Below are 21,626 nucleotides of genomic sequence, written 5' to 3'. Positions count from 1 at the left end.
AGACCTCTAACAATGTAGCAATTCAACCTGGTTTAACCTCCACAAGTTACGACTCTTGTCCGCGAGTAAATAACGGTCCAAAGACGGTCTTGCTGGTGTTGAACATAAAGAAACTCGAGAATTGCGCCGCGAGGGTGAAACAAAACAGGAGAGCCAAAATTAAGAGCTAACCTTGTGCTGATCGGTGCAGTATTTCCCCACTGGTGATTTGTTTTCAAGGGAAGCTTGTCGATAATGCAGCCCGGGCAGACAGCAAAGACTCGGACACTAACTGCTGCTGCTTGATTCACATCAATTTTGTCCTCACTTGAAGAGGTCAGGTTTTGTTGGAGTACTTAAGTGTAAATCACAATGTTGGGGTTGCGTGAAACAACAGTTTAAAGGCATTACATCTCTGCAACCACAGACCAGCTTTTGGTAAACTGACTATGGGAAAAAAACGTAATTAAATGTCCACACTAATTTTTGTTTGTAGTATTGCTCCTGTATTTTTGAGGTCCTATAGTCCTGGTGGTGGATCGGGTTCAGCCATGGAAGATGATTGAGTGGACTGCGACTGTAGAACTAATCAGAACGCCTTTGAAGGCAGCTCAATAGCGCTGTCTGGCCCAAGTTTGATCAATGCCGCTCCACTGTGGGATTTAGTGGGTGACGCCAACGTTACACCCACGACAAATTCCCTCATCCTCACTATATCTTTCAAAAGCATGGTGTGGGAAAATATCAGAACAAATGTTTCAGATCGTGCTTTTATGTGGTTTCACATTCCCTATGTTCTTATCCCAGGCTTAACTTTTTATATTCTGCACCTTACTTTTTATATCTTTTACATCCTCTACTTACTTTTTATAGGCAGGATATAAAATAATAAATCTAAGCTTGGTTACAGATTGTTAATTATACTGTATATCTATCAATATGTCACTCTACAACCTTAAGCAAAAACCTCCTTGTGTCTCCTAAAGAGCACACAACAAAAACATGGCTGATTTGGACCCCAATACTAAAAATTCTACTAAATATACATTGGGCCAATGACCTATTTCAGGATCAGAATCAGAATCAGAAATACTTTATTAATCCACGAGAGGGAAATTAAAATGTTCAGCACAATCCTATTCAAGCGCAGACAAACATTACAGGGAGACAGAACAGGATCAAACATTACAGAGAGACAGAACAGGATCGCTGACGCGTCTGCCAACTTCCGGCGCCCCGTACAAAAAAAGTGAGGAACAGGGACACGCTGCGGGGGTGAGAAAAAAACAAATCAGTCTAATTCTGGGCCCCTGGAGAGGGGGTCCAGACTGAGGACAAGAAAAAAAAACTCATAGCCATAACACACATAAAAATCTGTGTAGGAGGGACATATCATCGAACAAAAAGGACATTAAAGACATTAAAAAAGCAGAGCTGATGTAACCAGCCACTTCTACACACAGCCACATAAGTTAAACAATAAAAACATAACAAAAAAATATACACGGTGGTGGCCTCTGTTTGTCTGCTGGGGTGGGGTTAGCATGGCCAGAGACAGGAGCGCACCCAACAAAGCAACCATTGGGAACCGACTCCACCCTCGGCTGCCCACCAACTCAGTGTCCAGTCTGCTTGGATGAGCGAAGATACATGTGTAGGACATAGGACATATGTTTTTTAAAAAACAAAAAATAATGTTTGGTTATTCAATCATTGGTTTACTTTAACTTAGTCAAGTTGAGTCAATTAAAAGTGTCTGAGTGACAGGAAAAAAAATGCTCCAACTTTTTTGCCAAAGCTGGTTTTCATGTATGACCCTTAACACCCCATATATAAGATCTTTTTCAGACTTTTTTCAAATTGGAAAAATCCTGTCTTATACTGGCATGGATCTTTATATATAGTAGTAGTAGTAGTAGTAGTACCATTGCTCTGTATTCTAATTTTATTATATTTATTTTCCATACATTTTTTTTTTTAACATGGGGGTACATATATTCTGTCAAGCTGGGTCAGAAGATAGGACTCAGATGCAGAGTAGGGATTAATTCGGCAGGCTTTTATTTCAAAAGCTTCCTTTCACCTCCAGAGTCAGGGCAATTCAATAGAGACTATAACTAAACTAGTCGGCAAAAAGGTTCCAAAAAAAAGGAACAACTGAAAATCACTCTGAAAGGAAGAACACACAAAAACAATAACAAACTGTACTTGCCGCTGTATATTTTATGAAATTTATTATAAACAATAAATACTCCAACAGGAGGAAGAAACAATGGCTATGAAACTTCTACACTGTCTCTAATCTAATAAAGGTTAACAAAAAATGTCACTCAAAAAATTTAGGAAAAGGACGAACTGTAAGAAAAACTGAAAACTCACCACTTCGGCTGAAAAACCAAATAACATTAAATTACTCTGCTGAGGAGGAGAAAAAGAAAACTCAAAATATCAAGGAAGGAATTCAGGATCGAGGATTTCAAACACGAAACGAGGCAAGGCATGGACAGGACGCAAGACAGGCACGAATACACAACACAATCTGGCACAGAACAAAGGGAGGCGTGGGCTTATAAGACACATGAGGGTAATGGGGAACAGGTGGAAACAATCAGGGGTCAGGGATGACGTCAGGGCAAGTGACCTGAAACGAGAAGAGTTACTTTTCAAACTAAAACGTGCAATTCACAAGACAGAAGAAACCAAGACAAGACATCCCTCACTGCGGTGTGACACATTCTAGAATGTGTTCTAACATGGTTATGATTTTATTGTGTTAAGACCTTTTTAACAAGTTATCTATTTACAATTAAAGAAGCAACATAAGTATACATGAGTATTATTATCAAAATAATATTTAATATCTCATATTATTTTTCATTATATTTATTTTAATACGTGTTTTTAATATTTTATTCAAGTTACCAAAGTATTTTCTCCCCTGAAACAATTGTTTTCTCTTTTTCAGTGGCGTCGGCTTTTTTTTTTACCCACAATGCCCATCTCATATCCTGTTTTTATGTTGCACGCCCTGCTTTTATACGCCGTACTTAGCTTTTATATGCAGCGCCATACTTTTACACGTCATTTTTGTGTTTTTTATTCCAAGCAAAGTCACAAAAAGGATCTTTTCTTGCCACAGCTTGAGGGTTCTTTTATCGTCTTTATGTGCCAACATAAACAAGTGGAAAGTCATGTTTTCTCTAAAACAAACAAGAAGTAGCTCTTCGTTTCAAAAGGTTGGTGACCCCTGGTGTAAGGTTTTAAAGCGTTATGTGGAAAATGTGAGTTTTTAACCCTACCTCCTATCCCTGTTCATATTGTATTTTCTATAACAGCACATGCAATATTCACACAAAAGTCTGACAACAAGAAATTCCCCCTCTGCTGCAGATGTATGCCTAATCATTGCGAACACGGCGGCCGATGTAAACAGACGTGGGACACTTTCAGCTGCACCTGCGACGGAACAGGATACACCGGTGCCACCTGTCACACTTGTAAGTGTGTGTTCTTTATTTTTGTGTGTGTGTGTGCGTGTGCTTGTGTTCGCTCGGTCATCCGCGTCGCCGCCATATGCACTCTCACCCTTGTTTGTGCCTGTCTGAGTTAGCCTTTGTCTAATTAAAGCGCTCGGGCCCACAATTCTCCGAAGAGGATGGCGTGAACTTTTAAAATGTGCGAGAGGCCAAAGCTCCTCGCGCCGTTGGACTTTGGAAAGAGGCAAGAGCAAACAAGAACCCCACAAGACTTCAAACTTTGGAAATGTCATTCCACTTGCTGCTGCTTAAAGATCAAATTTTGTCTGCTTACAACAAAGTTGATAGTAAACAAAGCAATATGTTTTTTTGTGTTATGTTGTTTCATTCATTAATTTGTTCTCTAATATTTATTTCGTTGTTTGTTTTTTTTTTTAACAAATTTGGACATTTACGTACAGTAAAAGCCACACATTTGGACACACCTTCTCACTACAATGACTATGTAGATTGTCACTGAAGGCATCAAAACCATGACACTTGTAAAGTAAAAACCCTTTCAGCTCATCAAGAGAATGCCAAGAGTGTGCAAAGCAGTAATGAGAGCAAAGGGTGGCTAGTTTGAAGAAACTAGAATGTAAAACATGTTTTCAGTTATTTCACTTTTTGTTAAGCACATAACTCCACATGTATTCATTCATAGTTTTGATGCCTTCAGTGACAATCTACAATGTAGGGCTGGGCGATATGGCCTTTTATTAATATCTCGATATTTTTAGGCTATGTCACGATACACGATATATATCTCCATATTTTGCCTTAGCCTTGAATGAACACTTGATGCATATAATCCTAGCAATATATTGATTCTATGTGTCTACATTAAAACATTTTTGTTCATACTACATGAATATATGCTCATTTTAAACTTTCATGCAGAGAGGGAAATCACAATTAAGTCAATCAACTAAAACTGTATTTATTAAACAGTTATTAAGCAGTGGCACAAACATTCATGTCATTTCAAAACAGAAAGTGCACGATTGTCAGAGACATTTTAAAACAAGCTATTAGTGCACTTTTGTGCATGATGTCACTAAGATGACATATCAAAACAACACCAAATCTAAGTGTACATTTTGTTCAGAACGCCACTACAATAGTTTAAAACAAATAAAGTGCACTTTTGTCATGCCTTTAAATCCGTTTTATGTTTGATCATGTTATGTTTTGTTTTGGACTCTTGTTTCCCGTTTTGCACTTCCAGGTTTTGTTTGTTGCCATGGATACTCGTTAGTTTCCACCTGGTCTCCAAGTCACACCCCTGCCCTCAGCCCCACACCTGTTTCTCATCACCATAGCCACTATTTAAGTCATTTGCTTTCAGTTTCTCAGTCTGGGAACTTTGCATTCTGCTATTGCTTACATACTGCTTACTGCTTGCTGCTCCAACCTTCATGCCATGCCATTCGGTTTTGTCCACGTCAAGTAAGTTTTTGTTATTCAAGCCATTGTGCTAGTTTTGTTTATAGTTTATTATTCATGCCATCGAGCAAGTGTTTTTTTTTTCATTTTTGTATTTTGTGGTCTAGCATTAGTACCTCCTTGTGAGCGCCCTTTGTGTGCTTATTTTTGTATTTAGTGTTTTTAATAAATTCATCATGTACTCACATTCTCGCCTGGCTCGTTCCAAATATTTTCTGCATCGAAGAAGCATTACAAATCCAAGTCAAAGTCCTGACAGTCACACAAGATATTTCAATAACTGTCAAATAAAAATGAGCTGCATGATAGGAAATCAAAATAGTGAATGTCCTTCGTTCTGTGGTAGGTTCCTGCGGACGTTATCAGTGGTGCTACTTTTTGTAGCAACGCTTTTGCCGCATTATTGTTGAAGTTATTCCCGCTTGAAGCCAAACCACCGCCAGACGATGGACCCTGTGCGGTTTTTCTTGGGAATGAATTATTCCTTCATTTGTTAGCAGAAACACCTTCTTTCTCTCGTATTACCACTCGCACCGCACCGATAGCATCACAGCTAAAGTTACCATGACGCTAGCTCTCTGCTCCACGGGTGCATGTGACGTTGCACACTTGATGTGTGTAAGAAGGTGCGCTTGGTTTATGTTTCTGTGAGAAGGAGAGATAAGAAAGAGTGGAAAACGCATGCAGTGTAATACATGCAGCTAAAAGCAACTGCGTGAGAACATATACTCGAATATCACGATATTGTAATTTTTTATATCGCACACAGACAAACCCGCGATATATCAAGTGTATCCATATATCACCCAGCCCTGATACAATGGAAAGAGTCATGTAAATAAAGAAAACGCATTGAATGAGAATGTGTGTCCAAACTTTTGGCCTGTACTGAAGCTCAGCCGTGTCCAAAGTGCGGCCCCTAGCTATTTTTTAACAGCCCGCGACACAATCGTTAACATTCTAATATTAGCATATTAGCTTTTTTGCTAATTTTGCCGGTATACACCTCAGTGTCAATTAAACATTTTGTAGTACCTGTTAACATACTACCGTAATTATGTTTTTTTATAGCTAATGTTGTAGCTGTACACCTCAGTCATACAGTATCTATATACATTATTCAGATGCTAATGTTATCGTGCTAGCATTTTCAAAAACTTGTTCAGGAACACACCTCAGAAAAAAATATTTTTGTACTTGATGCATGTGGCAGTTAGCATTCAAGCATGAGAACATTAGCATGTTAGATCAGCCGTGTCCAATTTTTTAACTGCCTGCAACACTATCGTTAACATTCTAATATTAGCATGATAGTTTTTTTGCAAATTTTGCAGCCACACACCTATGTAACAATTAAATATTTTGTAGTACTTGTTAGCATGCTACCATTAACCATCATTGACATTCTAATATTAGCTTGATAGCCAATTTGCTAATTGTGCCGGTATACACCTCAGTGTGAGTTAAACTTTTTGCAGTATCTGTTAGCATGCTACCGTTATTATTCTTTTTTAAAATAGCTAATTGTGTAGCTGTTCACCTCAGTCATACAGTATCTATATACATTATTCATATGCAATGTTACCATGCTAGCATTTTAAAAAACTTTTTTAGGAACACACCTCGGGAAAAATGTTTTATTGTACTTCACGCATGTTGCAGTTAGCATTTAAACATGCAAACATTAGCATGGTAGAGCAGCCGTGTCCAATTTTTTAACTGCCTGCAACACTATCGTTAACATTCTAATATTAGCATGATAGTTTTTTTGCAAATTTTGCAGCCACACACCTATGTAACAATTAAATATTTTGTAGTACCTGTTAGCATGCTACCATTAACATGCTTTTGTATAGCTAATTGTCTAGCTGTACACCTCCGTCATACAGTATCTACATACATTCCTAAAATGCTCACGTTACCGTGCTAGCATTTTCAAAAACGGTTTCAGGAACACAGCTCAGAAACATTTATTTTTGTACTTGACGCATGTTGCAGTTAGCATTTAAGCATGCGAACTTTACAATTTTCGATCATCCGAGTCCAACGTGCGGCCAGTCGTTAATTTTTTAACTACCCGCGACATTATCGTTGACATTTTAATATTAGCATGGTAGCTGTTTTATTAATTTTGCCATTATACACTTCAGTGTCAAACATTTTTTAGTACCTGTTAGCATTCTACAGTTATTATGTTTTTTTATAGCTAATTTTGTAGCTGTACACCTGAGTCATACAGTATCCATCCATACGTGTTCTACCCCTTGTCCCTTTTGGGGTTCATACAGTATCTATATACATTATTCATATGCTAACATTACCATGCTAGCATTTTAAAAAACTTTTTCAGGAGCACACCTCAGAAAATGTATTTTTGTATTTGATGCATGTTGCAGTTAGCATTAAAGCACGCAAATATTACCATGTTAGCTTTTTTTTTTTAGCAAATTCAGTCTCAGTGTTCATATATATCATTAATTGCCTCATCATCAAGGATGAGTAACTCACATTGGAACCGATACGGTACTAATTCCAGTTGGTGGGAATCGGTACCATCAGTCGACAGTACCAATTTTCGGTACTTTTGTACATTAGTGAATTTCTTTAATAGTACAATCTTTTTTATTGAACATTTAACACTTAGCTGACCAAGATAACTGTATAATGTATATAATGCATGATTTCTGTTTCCCCGCGCTGTATTTCTGTAGCCAGGAAGTAGTCTTTGCCATTGAGTTAAATGTGCCAGTCTTGTTTATTGTTGAACCCTACAAAGTGTTTTTCTCTAAGACTTGTACTAAAACACACCAGCTGTTTGATTGTTCATCTTAATTGTAGTTTTTATTATCATATCTGTTAGGTGTTAACATCGGGATGTAAAATCGCTAATGCTAATCAGTATGCTAATCTATGTTTAGCATATCTAATATAAATTGTTATCGAGCCAGCACATCTGAAAAACGGGGCCTGACTTCAAAAAACTTTCATAGAAGCAAAAAAGGATTGAAATGAGATAATGTTTTATTTTACATTAATTGTTACCGGATAATTGATTTTTATAAAAGTACCAAAATCAGTTCCCAGCCCTAGTCCCTACTCATATTATTATTACATAACTGCCTATGCATTTTATTAAATATTGTAGGTAAAATAGGAAAATAAGATAATGTTTGATTTTAAGTGAATCATTACCTGATAATTGGTATTTAAAAAAAGTACCAAAGTCAGTACCTACAATCTATTCCCTACTCATATTATTACTACATAACTGCCTATGCATTTGATTAAATAGTGTTGGTATAATTTGACAGATAGTTTGCTTTAAAATCCCAAGTCAAGGAGAAATGTATTTTTTTTTTGAACATTTAAAATATATATATATTATTTGAGTTTTAAGATAATATTCAAGTTTAAAAGGTATGCAATTGCATGCAGTTATTTTCTATCTGTCAAAATGGAAATAACACAAGTATTTATTGAGAAAAGATTTAGTACTTCATTGACACACATTATTATAGGCTTTCAAAAAATGATTTCATTAATTAACATGTTACATTACATTAAAGGAATTTAGGATGATTATAATCATTATTAACATTGCAGTCTAGATAACATGTATTTGATATGATTTGATGTAAATTCTGCTCCGTAGTCACTTTTATTACCCACTTTCACACCCCACACTCTCCAAAAGTATCAGAATTTATCTTTTGAAAATGTACACTACTTAAATAGATATCTCAGAGACTATTTTTCCGGACATGGTCAAAAGTAAACTTCGCAAACAGTATGTAAATCCTCCCGGTCTCAACATTAGGTACACCTGCCCACTCTTCGATCAATACAGAGCTGCATGAAAAAAAGTACACTGCATGGCGCTTGTCTGTGTTGAATATGCGCATGCCAAGTCTGAGACTTGACCCTACCTTTTTTTCGTGTTCAGAGGCATCCAAAGCTGTGTGCAAGCGCACGCCAAAATGCATGAATCGTATCATTCGATGCCACATTTGTAAGTCAAAAAAGACAACATCACCATAAAGTGCATTCGGCAAGTTCACTTTTTTTTACATTTTGTTATGTTGCAGCCTTATACGAAAATGGAATAAATTAGTTTTTGTCCTCGAAATTCTACCCACGATAACCTAAAATGACAACATTGAAATATTTTTTGGCAGCGTTTTGCGAATGTATTAAAGGCCTACTGAAATGAGATTTTCTTATTCAAACAGGGATAGCAGGTCTATTTATTGTGTCATACTTGATCATTTCGCCATATTGCCATATTTTTGTTGAAAGGATTTAGTAGAGAACATCCACGATAAAGTTTGCAACTGTTGGTGCTGATAAAAAAGCCTTGCCTGTACCGGAAGTCGCATACGATGACGTCACAAGGGTGAGGGCTCCTTACGTCCTCACATTGTTTATAATGGGAGCCTCCAGCAGCAAGAGCTATTCGAACCGAGAAAACAACAATTTCCCCATTAATTTGAGCGAGGATGAAAGATTCGTGGATGATGATATTGATAGCGAAGGACTAACAAAAATAAATAAATAAAGTAAAAAAAATTTTTAAAAAGGCGATTGCATTGGGATGGATTCAGATGTTTTTAGACACATTTACTAGGATAATTATGGGAAATCCCTTATCTTTCTATTGTGTTGCTAGTATTTTAGTGAGATTAAATAGTACCTGATAGTCGGAGGGGTTTGTCCACGGGTGTCTTGAGGCCAGTGTCTGAGGGAAGTCACGACAGATACAAGGACGGCGCAAACTCCACAGATCTCCGGTAAGAAGCAACTTTTTAACACAATTTTCTCACCGAAACCTGCCGGTTGGCAAGTGGTCGGGAGCCATGTTCGCTTGACCGCTCTGATCCATAGTAAATCTTCACCTCCAGGAATTTTAAACAAGGGAATCACCGTGTGTTTTTGTGGCTTAAGGCTAAAGCTTCCCAACTCCACCTTTCTACTTTGAGTTCTCCATTATTAATTGAACAAATTGCAAAAGATTCACCAACACAGATGTCCAGAATACTGTTTAATTGCGCGATGAAAAGCGACGACTTTTAGCCGCAAGTGGTGCTGTGCTAATATTTCCTGACAGTCCGTGACGTCACGCGCACGGGTCATCATTCCGCGACGTTTTCAACAAAAAACTTTGCGGGAAAATTAAAATTGCAATTTAGTAAACTAAAAAGGCCGTATTGGCATGTGTTGCAATGTTAATATTTCATCATTGATATATAAACTATCAGACTGCGTGGTCGGTAGTAGTGGGTTTCAGTAGGCCTTTAAATGTGAAAAACAAAAATATATACATAAGTATTCAGCGTTTGCTCAATACTGAGTTGATGCAGCTTTGGCAGAAATTACATCCTTAAGTCTTTTTTAATGCAATGCCACAAGCTTGACAGGTGTATGTATTTCTAAATCATGTCCAACCAACTGAATTTACCGCAGGTAGGCCTCCAACTTAGCTGTAGGAACGTCTTAAGGATGATTAGTTGAAACAAGATTTAGTTTTAGTTGGTTATAAACATGCACATTAGTAACATATTGGCTCTTAATTAGTCATTATTAATTACTTATTATTGCCTTATTCCGCATGGCCTTATTATACAACCTGTTAGCCATTAACTCAGAGTCTTCTTTCAGAATTATTGCTTATTAGTAACCCTAATCCTAACCCTTATATCAGTGGTCCCCAACCACCGGGCCGTGGTCCGGTACCGGGCCGTGGCCCGATTGGTACTGGGCCGCAGAATATTTTTTTATAAAAAATGTGTTTTTTTAAATAAATAAATAAAAAAATATATATATATATATATTTTTTTTTTTTAATTAAATCAACATAAAAAACACAATATACACTTACAATTAGTGCACCAACCACAAAAACCTCACTTTTTCATGACAAAAACGTCCCTTTTTCATGACAAAGAAAAAAAAAAAAAAAAAGGACCCGCCCCTCGGCCGCAAATTATTAAGCGTTGACCCGTCCGCAGATACAAAAAAGTTGGGGACCACTGCCTTATATGTTCCGCTAGTGTCCAAATAAGTCTACATTAAGTCTTTGTTACTTAGAATATGTTCCCCGTACTAAAGTGTTACCATAATCACATGTTTGCCGCTAAGGGTAAATTGGTTGTATTTGTATAGCGCTTTTCTACCTTTTTTTAAGGAACTCAAATCGCTTTGACACTATTTCCACAATCACCCATTCACACACACATTCACACACTGATGGCGGGGGAATTGTGTGTAGAATTTTGAGGAGAAACATGAATTTTTTCCGTTTTGGAATAAGGCTGTAACATAAAATGTGGAACAAGTGAAGCGCTGTGAATACTTTCCTGATATCCTGTAGGCCCCCTTAACAACTTTTAATTTTAGTTTGAATGCTATTAGAAACAATTATGTTTTGAAGTTGCAAGTGTTCTCCAGATGAAATATTACATACACTTCTATACTTAGTTGAGTTTACTGTTTTTAGTGTTAGGGTGTATCATTTAAGTTTTGTTGGCAACTTACTGTAAAGTTCAATTGCTTTCTGGCAATGCAATGTAAGTGGTGTCATAAAAAAAATCTGATTCAAGGAGTTGAGAACTCAAGGATAACGAATAAGAACAGAAAGAAATCAAACCTAAACCATCATAAAGTATATATGTGTTGTATATAGGAGGAGGAAAAACATTGCCTCAATCATGAAGGTTTCACTCCAAGGAACTCTCCCACATCTCTTGTAATAACTCTTCCACTCATCCGCAACCTCCGTGTGTGTGTGTGTGTGTGTGCGTGTGTGTGCGTGTGTGTGCGTGTGTGCGTGCGTGCGTGCGTATCATAACAACATATCATCAATAAGTTGTCGTAAAGATTGCTCGACTGCGTGGGGCAAAAACAACACTTGACAAGGAGCTGCAGAGACGCCTGAAAATACTCCAAATTACACCCTAAAGAAAAGTGAAACGATGTCTGTGCTGCAGTACAGTATTTTATTCTGCCGTGGAAATAAACCTAATTGCATGTTCCTCTGTTGCCTTCCCAGCTATCTACGAGCCGTCATGTGAGGCCTATAAGCACCTGGGCCGCTCCTCTGACACCTACTGGATTGACCCCGATGGCAGCGGGCCACTCGGCCCATTCAAAGTCAATTGCAACATGACAGGTTGGTCCTCCTGGTGCCTCGTAAGGGGAGGACAATTCTCCCACTCCGATTATAACCCCCTATCGGGCATTTCATTTATGTCACTTATTTTGACACGGTGCCACACATCACACCGTAGAGTATAGAAACCACCACAGGCGTGATATAGTGCCTATATTTGCTTGTAATACTGTTTTGTGCCGCACCAAATTCTGGGCCCCCATACACAAGACCCCTGAAGGGCCCTCCATCCCACCCATCGCACCTGGTATGTTTAAAGCAGTGGTTCTTAACCTGGTTGGAGGTACCGAACCCCATGCACCAGTTTCATACGCGCATTCACCGAACCCTTCTTTAGTGAAAAATGAAATGTCTTTCTTTTTTTTTTTTAATTCAAGACAAAGTTATATGTTTTTGGTAACACTTTAATATGGGGAACATATTCTAAGTCATTGGTTCTCAAATGGGGGTACCCCTGGGGGTACTTGAAGGTATGCCAAGGGGTATGTGAGATTTTTTTTAAATATTGTAAAAATAGCAACAATTCAAAAATATTTTATGAATATATTTATTGAATAATACTTCAACAAAATATGAATGGAAGTTCATAAACTGTGAAAAGAAATGCAATAATGCAATATTAGGTGTTGACTGCAAGATATTTTGTGGACATGTTCCATAAATATTGATGTTAAAGATTTCTTTTTTTGTGAAGAAATGTTTAGAATTAAGTTCATGAATCCAGATGGATCTCTACTACAATCCCCAAAGAGGGTACTTTAAGTTGATGATTACTTCTATGTGTAGAAATCTTTATTTATAATTGAATCACTTGTTTATTTTTCAACAAGTTTTTAGTTTATTTTATATCTTTTTTTCCCAAATAGTTCAAGAAAGACCACTACAAATGAGCATATTTTGCCCTGTTATACAATTTAATAAATCAGAAACTGATGACACAGTGCTGTATTTTACTTCTTTATCTCCTTTTTTCAGCCAAAAATGCTTTGCTCTGATTAGGTGGTACATGAATTAAGAAAATGTTCACAGGGGGTACATCACTGAAAAAAGGTTGAGAACCACTGTTCTAAGTAACAAAAACTTAATTTAGAGTTATTTGGTTAGGGTCAGGGTTAAAGGGTTAGGGTTATAATAAGGCCATTCCGAATAAGGCATTAATAAGTACTTAATAATGACTAGTTAAGAGCCAATATGTTCCTAATTTGCATATTAATAAACAACTAATTAATGGTGAATATGTTCCCCATACTAAAGTGTTACCATATTTTTTTTACTGGTGCACCAAATGAACCGTGCAACAAAACCCAACACAGTGCATAAACTCACAACAAATGACACACCTGTAAATCAGTCAGCTGTTGCCGTATCCGTAATACGTCGTTACGGAGAAGTTTGTATTTACACGATGAGTCGGGTGTGTTTAGACCTCCACCGAACCCCTGAGGCCGACTCACGGAACCCCTAGGGTTCGATCGAACCCAGGTTAAGAACCACTGGTTTAGAGTACATGCACTAAAAATCTAATTTTGCATGGATTTGGTTGAAAAACATTTTTCTCTTTGTAACAAACCTTTACTAGGTTTTTTTTAATTTTTTTTAAAACGTATCTCAAACATATGTAGATAATGGCTCTAAATAATTAGTTTTCCTTCTTTTTTTTCAAAAAAGTGCCAAAAAATTCTATATAAAGTAGCCAGAATATGAATTTCACTTGTGTATCCTGTCATCCATCCATCCATTTCCCTTCCTCTTATCCGAGGTTGGTTTGCGGGGGCAGCAGCCTAAGTAGAGAAGCCCAAACTTCCCTGTCCCAGGCCACTTCATCCAGCTCCCAAGGCGTTCCCAGGCCAGCCGGGAGACATAGTCTTACCAACGTGTCCTGGGTCTTCCCCATGACCTCCTACTGGTCGGACGTGCCCTAATCCAGTGAGAGCTGAAGATCCTGGCCAGAAAAAGCCATCAGGACCATCAACCCCCTGACTGCAACTAGAAATTATATCCATAAAAGTTATGAACAGAATAGGGGACAAAGGGCAACCTTGGCGGAGTCCAACCCTCACTGGAAACGGGTCCGACTTACTGCCGGAAATTTTGACCAAGCTCTGACACTGATCATACAGGGAGCAGACCGCCACAATCAGACAGTCCGTTACCCCATACTCTCTGAGCACTCCCCACAGGACTTCCTGGGGTACACAGTCGAATACCTTCTCCAAGTCCACTAAGCACATGTTGACTGGTTGGACAAACTCCCATGCACCCTCAAGGACTCTGCCGAGAGTATAGAGCTATCTTATGTTGCCATGCTGTATCAAATCTGCTAGAGGCCTTCAGAATCAACAATGTGGTCGTCCGTACACTGCATAGGGACATAGGGTTGATGGACAGTTGCGATAGCCAATCAGATCACAAGTTGTTGACAGTAGCCTATCTTGGTAGCCTGATGTTAACGAGACTATGATTGGATACTCACTTGTCATTCCAAAGTGAGTATCCATTCACAAGTTTCATTTTAGCAGGAAGCAGGATGTTTTGCGCCGTAGCCAGACCGGGATAGCAGAGAAGGAGAAAAAAATGTTGATTAGGTGGCAGATATATATTTGCAAGGCCATTTTCAAAAAGGATTTTTAAAGAGTAACTAGTGAGACGAAGTCGGCCAACCCCGGAAACTAGCTCCACTGTTTTGGCGATTTGATTGATTGATTGGGACTTTTATTAGTAGATTGCACAGTACAGTACATATTCCGTACAATTAACCACTAAATGGGATAATGAATGGAGATCGAAACAGTGTAAGTCTGACTTCGTAGGATATTTACAACGAGCAGTGAACATAGTGAGCTCAAAAAGCATAAGAACAAGTATATACATTTGATTATTTACAATCCGGGGAGGTGGGATGTGGAGGTGGGAGGGTGTTAGTCTAGGGTTGTAGTTGCCTGGAGGTGTTCTTTTCGTGAGGTTTTGAAGGAGGATAGAGATGCACTTTCTTTTACACACGTTGGGAGTGCATTCCATATTGATGTGGCATAGAAGAAGAATGAGTTAAGACCTTGGTTAGATCGGAATCTGGGTTTAACGTGGTTTGTGGAGCTCCCCCTGGTGTTGTGGTTATGGCGGTCATTTACGTTATGGAAGTAGTTTGACATGTCCTTCGGTATCAGGGAGGTGTAGTGGATTTTATAAACTAGGCTCAGTGCAAGTTGTTTTATTCCGTCTTCCACCCTGAGCCAGCCCACTTTTGAGAAGTGGGTAGGAGTGAGGTGTGATCTGAGATGGAGGTCTAGAAGTAACCTGACTAGCTCGTTGTGGGATGTTTGGAGTCTAGATTTGAGGGTTTTGATGATGAAATGGGGAAATGTTTGCCTTTTCAACTCAAATAGGCCTACTGCAAGGAGCAACACTGGCTTATACAGCGTCGAATAGGTGCTACAAATTGTAAATTCAAATATTGTATTTTTTTCACTTTTAATATTTTTTGCAATTTTAATTTTGACAGTACTACATAAGATATGCTTTAATTGCTGATGCGTTTTAAAGGCCTACTGAAATTTCTTATTTAAACGGGGATAGCAGGTCCATTCTATGTGTCATACTTGATCATTTCGTGGTATTGCTGACACGATGGCGAGGCATAATGGATGCGTGTTGCTACCCCAGGGATGCAAGAGGACCAGGACAGGCAGGAGTTGCAGGTAAGATTAGATTTAATACAAAAACAAAAATAATACTGGTACAAAATGCAAAGAAAAGGCGTGCCGAATGCACGGAGAGCTATGCTAATAATTAGCAACGAGAGCAGAGTACAGGAATAGAGGTGCAGAGCGCACGCAAAGCTAAGGCGAGACTTAGCAATAGTGATTACAAAAATAAGAACCAACGTGCGTGTTGCAAGTAGCAAACAAAACAGCCAGGAGGAACTAAGGTAGCAGGTGGTCTTAAATACAACACAAATAATTCAAAACAGGTGTGCGTAATGAGTCCGTGCAGGAGGCATACTTAGGTTGCCATGGTGACAATACAAAACAAGGAAGTGCGCTAACAAACGGGATCGGTAGAGTCCAAAACATGATCAAAACATAGGACAATACAAAAAGGACATAAACATGCTAGAGATGTGTGATCCGGTAGCCGGATCACAACATTACCCCCCCTTAAGGGGCAGATCCCAGATGCCCCCCAAAAAAACAGCAATAAAGAGAACCCTCTCCCACAATGAGACAGTCTGAAAATGAAGGGAGGGTGGAGGGAGGACCTGGTGGAGGGTCGATAAGTCCTGTGTCCCCGGATCCACCGAGGACACGCTAGGTGGCGGCGGCGGATCGAACGTCGCTGCCACAACAGTCCAGGCGGGCGAACCCGCAGAGGCCACTTTAGTTGCTGACGAAGACCCGAGCACGTCCTACGAGGAGGACGCCCGGGGTAGGACCACAGCCGTGGCCATTGTGGAGGTGGGCACACCCGTTGAGGGGGACGCCCGTGGTACGGCCACACCCGTGGCCGGAGTTGAGGTAGACGCACCCGTTGAGGGGGACGCCCGTGGTACGGCCACACCCGTGGCCGGAGTGGAGGTGGACGCGCCTGCTGAGGCGGACGCCCAGGGTACGGCCACACCCGTGGCCGACGTGGAGGAGGACTAGGCTTGGCAGCAGCAGACGAAGGCGCGGGGGCTGCAACCGAAGCAGGCACCAATGCTGGTGTGGATGCCAGCAGGGAAGCAGGTGCGGATGCCGGCAGGGAAGCAGGTGCGGATGCCGGCAGGGAAGCAGGTGCGGATGCCGGCAGCGGATCAGGTGCGGATGCCGGCAGCGGATCAGGTGCAGAGGCCGGCAGCGGATCAGGTGCAGAGGCCGGCAGCGGATCAGGTGTAGAGGCCGGCCGCAGATCAGGTGCAGGAGTCGGCTTCAGCCGAGGAGCAGGAGTCGGCTTCAGCCGAGGAGCAGGAGTCGGCTTCAGCCGAGGAGCAGGTGTCGGCTTCAGCCGAGGAGCAGGAGTCGGCTTCAGCCGAGGAGCAGGAGTCGGCTTCAGCCGAGGAGCAGGAGTCGGCGTCAGCCGAGGAGCAGGAGTCGGCGTCAGCCGAGGAGCAGGTGTCGGCGTCAGCCGAGGAGCAGGTGTCGGCGTCAGCCGAGGAGCACTAAGAGACTGGCAGAGAGGAGGACTAGGACTACTATGAGGATTTAGACTAACACTAGGACTTGGGCAAGGACTTGTGTGAGGACCAGGACTTACAATCAAACTAGTGCTTTTATAAGGACTTGGGCAAGGACCAGGACTTACAGTCGAACCAGGGCTTGGGCAGGAACTAGGACTTGAGGTCAACCTAGGGCAAGGACTGGGACTTACAATCATACTGGTGCTCGGGCAAGGACTTGGACAAAGACTAGGACTTACAGTGACACTGGGGCTCGGACAAGAATTTGGGCAAGGACTAGGGTTACTGTGAGGACTAAGACCACGAGGGGAATTAGGACAAGGACTACGATCAAGACTACACGAAGGTACGTAACTGGGACCGGGACTTGGACTACCATTAAGAGAATGACTTGAACAAGGACTTGGGCTAGGACTCGGACTACGACTCAGTCTACGAGTTGGACTAGCACTTGGACTGCGCACAGGTGGAGGAAGTCTAGCTGGTCGTTTCGGCTGAGTGGGTCGCAGCTGTGCTACCTCCGCAACACAGCTGCTAGTACCAGCCCCTCCCCCAAGAGGCGGATTCCAGACGACCTCCTTATGGTCAGCGATTGACCCTAAGGGTGGGTGGTGGGAGGTCAGGAGGAGGGTAGACTCCACCCCATTAGTCTGTACGAGGGGAGGATTGTTCTGAGCAGCAAGAAATTTCTCCTCCAGCTCCAGTTCAATCAAAACTCTCCTGTACCACTCGTCCATCCAGGCAGGACTATATTTTTCTAAGTCAGTTTCAAAATCAGGTGACGTGGGGGTAGGACGTGAAATAGGCTGAGACGTGGGCGAGGCTTGAACCATGGGGGTGGGGCCAAAGTAATGGGAGGCTGATCTTGACAATTAACAATATACTGAGGGTGACTAGAATCAATATAAATGTCCTGATACTGTGTGAAAGTATTATTACTGTCCAAGTCTTTGGAAAATGGCTGAGATATATCGTCCACAATAAAAAAATCTTCGGTGAAAATATCATCAATGGTGGAAGGCATTACGTCACCAGGGGGCGTTGACGAAATGACGTCACCGTGATGGACCGGTGGGCCGGAGGTTTGCCCTGGCCTTACAGCCCAGTCGGAAGAGTGGTTGGAATATGGAGAAAAAACAAAACTTCCAAACCTCAGGGAAGAGTACTGGGCTGTTGTCTGCGCGCTGCTGTCCGGGGAAAAAGTCTTCGCGGCTTGGCGAAGGGAAGACTTTTGGTGGTCCACTGCGAGGCGGCGTTGTGCTGGCTGTTTTCTGACACGATGGCGAGGCATAATGGATGCGTGTTGCTACCCCATGGATGCAAGAGGACCAGGACAGGCAGGAGTTGCAGGTAAGATTAGATTTAATACAAAAACTAAAATAATACTGGTACAAAATGCAAAGAAAAGGTGTGCCGAATGCACGGAGAGCTATGCTAATAATTAGCAACGAGAGCAGAGTACAGGAATAGAGGTGCAGAGCGTACGCAAAGCTAAGGCGAGACTTAGCAATAGTGATTACAAAAATAAGAACCAACGTGCGTGTTGCAAGTAGCAAACAAAACAGCCAGGAGGAACTAAGGTAGCAGGTGGTCTTAAATACAACACAAATAATTCAAAACAGGTGTGCGTAATGAGTCCGTGCAGGAGGAGTACTTAGGTTGCCATGGTGACAATACAAAACAAGGAAGTGCGCTAACAAACGGGATCGGTAGAGTCCAAAACATGATCAAAACATAGGACAATACAAAAAGGACATAAACATGCTAGAGATGTGTGATCCGGAAGCCGGATCACAACAATTGCCATATTTTTGCTGAAATGATTTAGTAGAGAACATCGACGATAAAGTTCACAACCTTTGGTGCTGATAAAAAAGCCTCGCTTTTACCGTAAGTCGCAGACGATAACGTCACAAGGGTGAGGTCTCCTCAGGTCCTCACATTGTTTTTAATGGGAGCCTCCAGCAGCAAAAGCTATTTTGACCGAGAAAACAAAAATTTCCCCAGTGAGCGAGTATGAAAATTTCATGGATGATGATATTGATAGCGAAGGATTAGAAAAAAATTAAAATAAAATAAAATAAAAAGTGACGGCTCCGGGCGGCAGCAGTGTGAGCGTTTCAGATGTAATTAGACACATTTACTAGGATAACTCTGGAAGATCTCTTATCTGCTTATTGTTTTAATAGTGTTTAAGTAAGATTGTAAAGACATACCACGAGGTCGGATGGCTGCGTTGAACACGCAGTGTCTCAGAGAGAAGCCGAGGAGCCGAGGAGCCAAGCTCACAGCTGCCTTTTAAACAGCTACTGCAGGAGGACGAATTATACAATGACATCTCCAGTAAGATATATATCACAATTTTCCCATCCAAAAACAGGCTGGTTGACGTAGAGATACATGTTCGATTGACCGCTCTGTGTTAAAAACAAAGAAACACCGGCTGTGTCTCGGTGCTAAAGACAGCTGCAATGCACCGCTTTCCACCAACAGCATTATTCTTTATAGTCTCCATTATTAATTGAACAAATTGCAAAAGATTCAACAACACAGATGTCCAAATTACTGTGTAATTATGCGATAAAAAGGGACGACTTTTAGCCGTAACTGGTGCTGAGCTAATATTTCCTGACAGTCTGTGACGTCACGCGCACGCGTCATCATTCCGCGACATTTTCAACACGACACTTGGCGGGAAATTTAGAATTGCAATTTAGTAAACTAAAAAGGCCGTATTGGCATGTGTTGCAATGTTAATATTTCATCATTGATATATAAACTATCAGACTGCGTGGTCGGTAGTAGTGGGTTTCAGTAGGCCTTTAATGGATTCCTAAATGCGCTAGAAAATGGCCCGTTTTGCAAACTGTTGCAATGATTCAAAATCCATTAGGGTGTAAATGTGTTCCTGTATAGCAGTGGTCCCCAACCATCGGTCAGGAGACCGGCACCGGTCCGTGACACATTTGCTACCGGGCTCCACAGAGACATTAAATAATTTATAACCGAACGCATTTTCTCCGACATTACTTATGCCATTCCCACCAGACCAAACCAATAAGCTTGTTCATAGATGTATTATAAAATTCCTAATTGGAAGTCCCCATTTGTTATATGTTACATCAGTAGTCCCCAACCACCTCAATTTGTACCAGGCCGCAGAATAATTTTTTTTTAAGTCAACATAAAAAGCACAAGATACACTTACAATTAGTGCACCAACTCAAAAAACCTCCCTTTTTCATGACAAAAAAAAAAAAAACACTGGGTCGCGGGACAAATTATCAACCGCAGCTACAAAAAGTTTGGGGACCACTGTGTTACATCTTTGTTACATGGGACAATACACATTGATAAAAATATACTATGTGAAAGTGCCAAATCGTAGCGAAAAGCTAGGTTCCATCTGCAGTCTGCAGGGCAGATCATGAACAAAGTGACCAAAGTAGGTAAAGTGCATAAGGCAAATGGAGAAGAGCTAAATTGTTGCATATAATAATTGTGCTGAAGGAGAAAAATACACATTGCCTTTTAGTCTCGTAAGTTAAAGTGCTGGTAGTATTTCACATTGTCCTATTACATAAGTAGTTAGCAATAATGGACATATGCAGGGAAAATTGGACCAAAAAAGGTAACATTAGTGTATTTATTAAGGGTGTGGGAAAAAATCGATTCGAATATGAATTGAATCGTTTACGTTGTGCGATTCAGAATCGATTCTCATTTTTTTAAAATCGATATTTATTTTTTATTTTATTTTATTTATTTATTTGTTCTTATTTTTTTTTTTAATCAATCCAACAAACCACTACACAGCAATACCATAACAATCCAATCCAATTCCAAAACCAAACCTGACCCAGCAACACTCAGAACTGCAATAAACAGAGCAATTGAGAGGAGACCCAAACACAACACAGAACAAATCAAAAGTAATGAAACAAAAATGAATATTATCAACAACAGTATCAATATTAAATATAATTTCAGCATAGCAGTGATTAAAAATCCCTCACTGACATTATCATTAGACATTTATAAAAATAAAAAAAAGAACAATAGTGTCACAGTGGCTTACACTTGCATCGCATCTCATAAGCTTGACAACACACTGTGTCCAACGTTTTCACAAAGATAAAATAATACATATTTTTGGTTCGTTTAATAGTTAAAACAAATTTACATTATTGCAATCAGTTGGTAAAACATTGTCCTTTACAATTATAAAAGCTTTTTTTTGTTTTAAATCTACTACTCTGCTGGCATGTCAGCAGACTGGGGTAGATCCTGCTGAAATCCTATGTATTGAATGAATACAGACTCGTTTTGAATAGGAAAAATATTGTTTTTGAATCGAGAATCGAATCGA

The 21,626-nt window shown here is 40.3% G+C and overlaps 1 protein-coding gene across 3 annotated transcripts in view; it reads left to right on the top strand.

Moving 5' to 3' along the window:
* cntnap2a (contactin associated protein 2a) overlaps positions 1 to 21,626 on the top strand; it is an 843,773-nt gene that overhangs the window by 529,638 nt on the left and 292,509 nt on the right. For all 3 annotated transcript variants that reach the window (XM_061921961.1, XM_061921960.1, XM_061921959.1), the window contains exons 12-13: positions 3,370 to 3,476; positions 11,986 to 12,105. In XM_061921961.1, the coding sequence (XP_061777945.1) occupies positions 3,370 to 3,476; positions 11,986 to 12,105 (227 nt within the window). The remainder of the gene's footprint in view (positions 1 to 3,369; positions 3,477 to 11,985; positions 12,106 to 21,626) is intronic.

This window comes from Nerophis ophidion, linkage group LG15, assembly GCF_033978795.1.
Source record: "Nerophis ophidion isolate RoL-2023_Sa linkage group LG15, RoL_Noph_v1.0, whole genome shotgun sequence".
NCBI lineage: Eukaryota > Metazoa > Chordata > Actinopteri > Syngnathiformes > Syngnathidae > Nerophis > Nerophis ophidion.
Note: the sequence above shows the minus strand (reverse complement) of the source record. Positions and strands in the feature narration are given on the sequence as shown.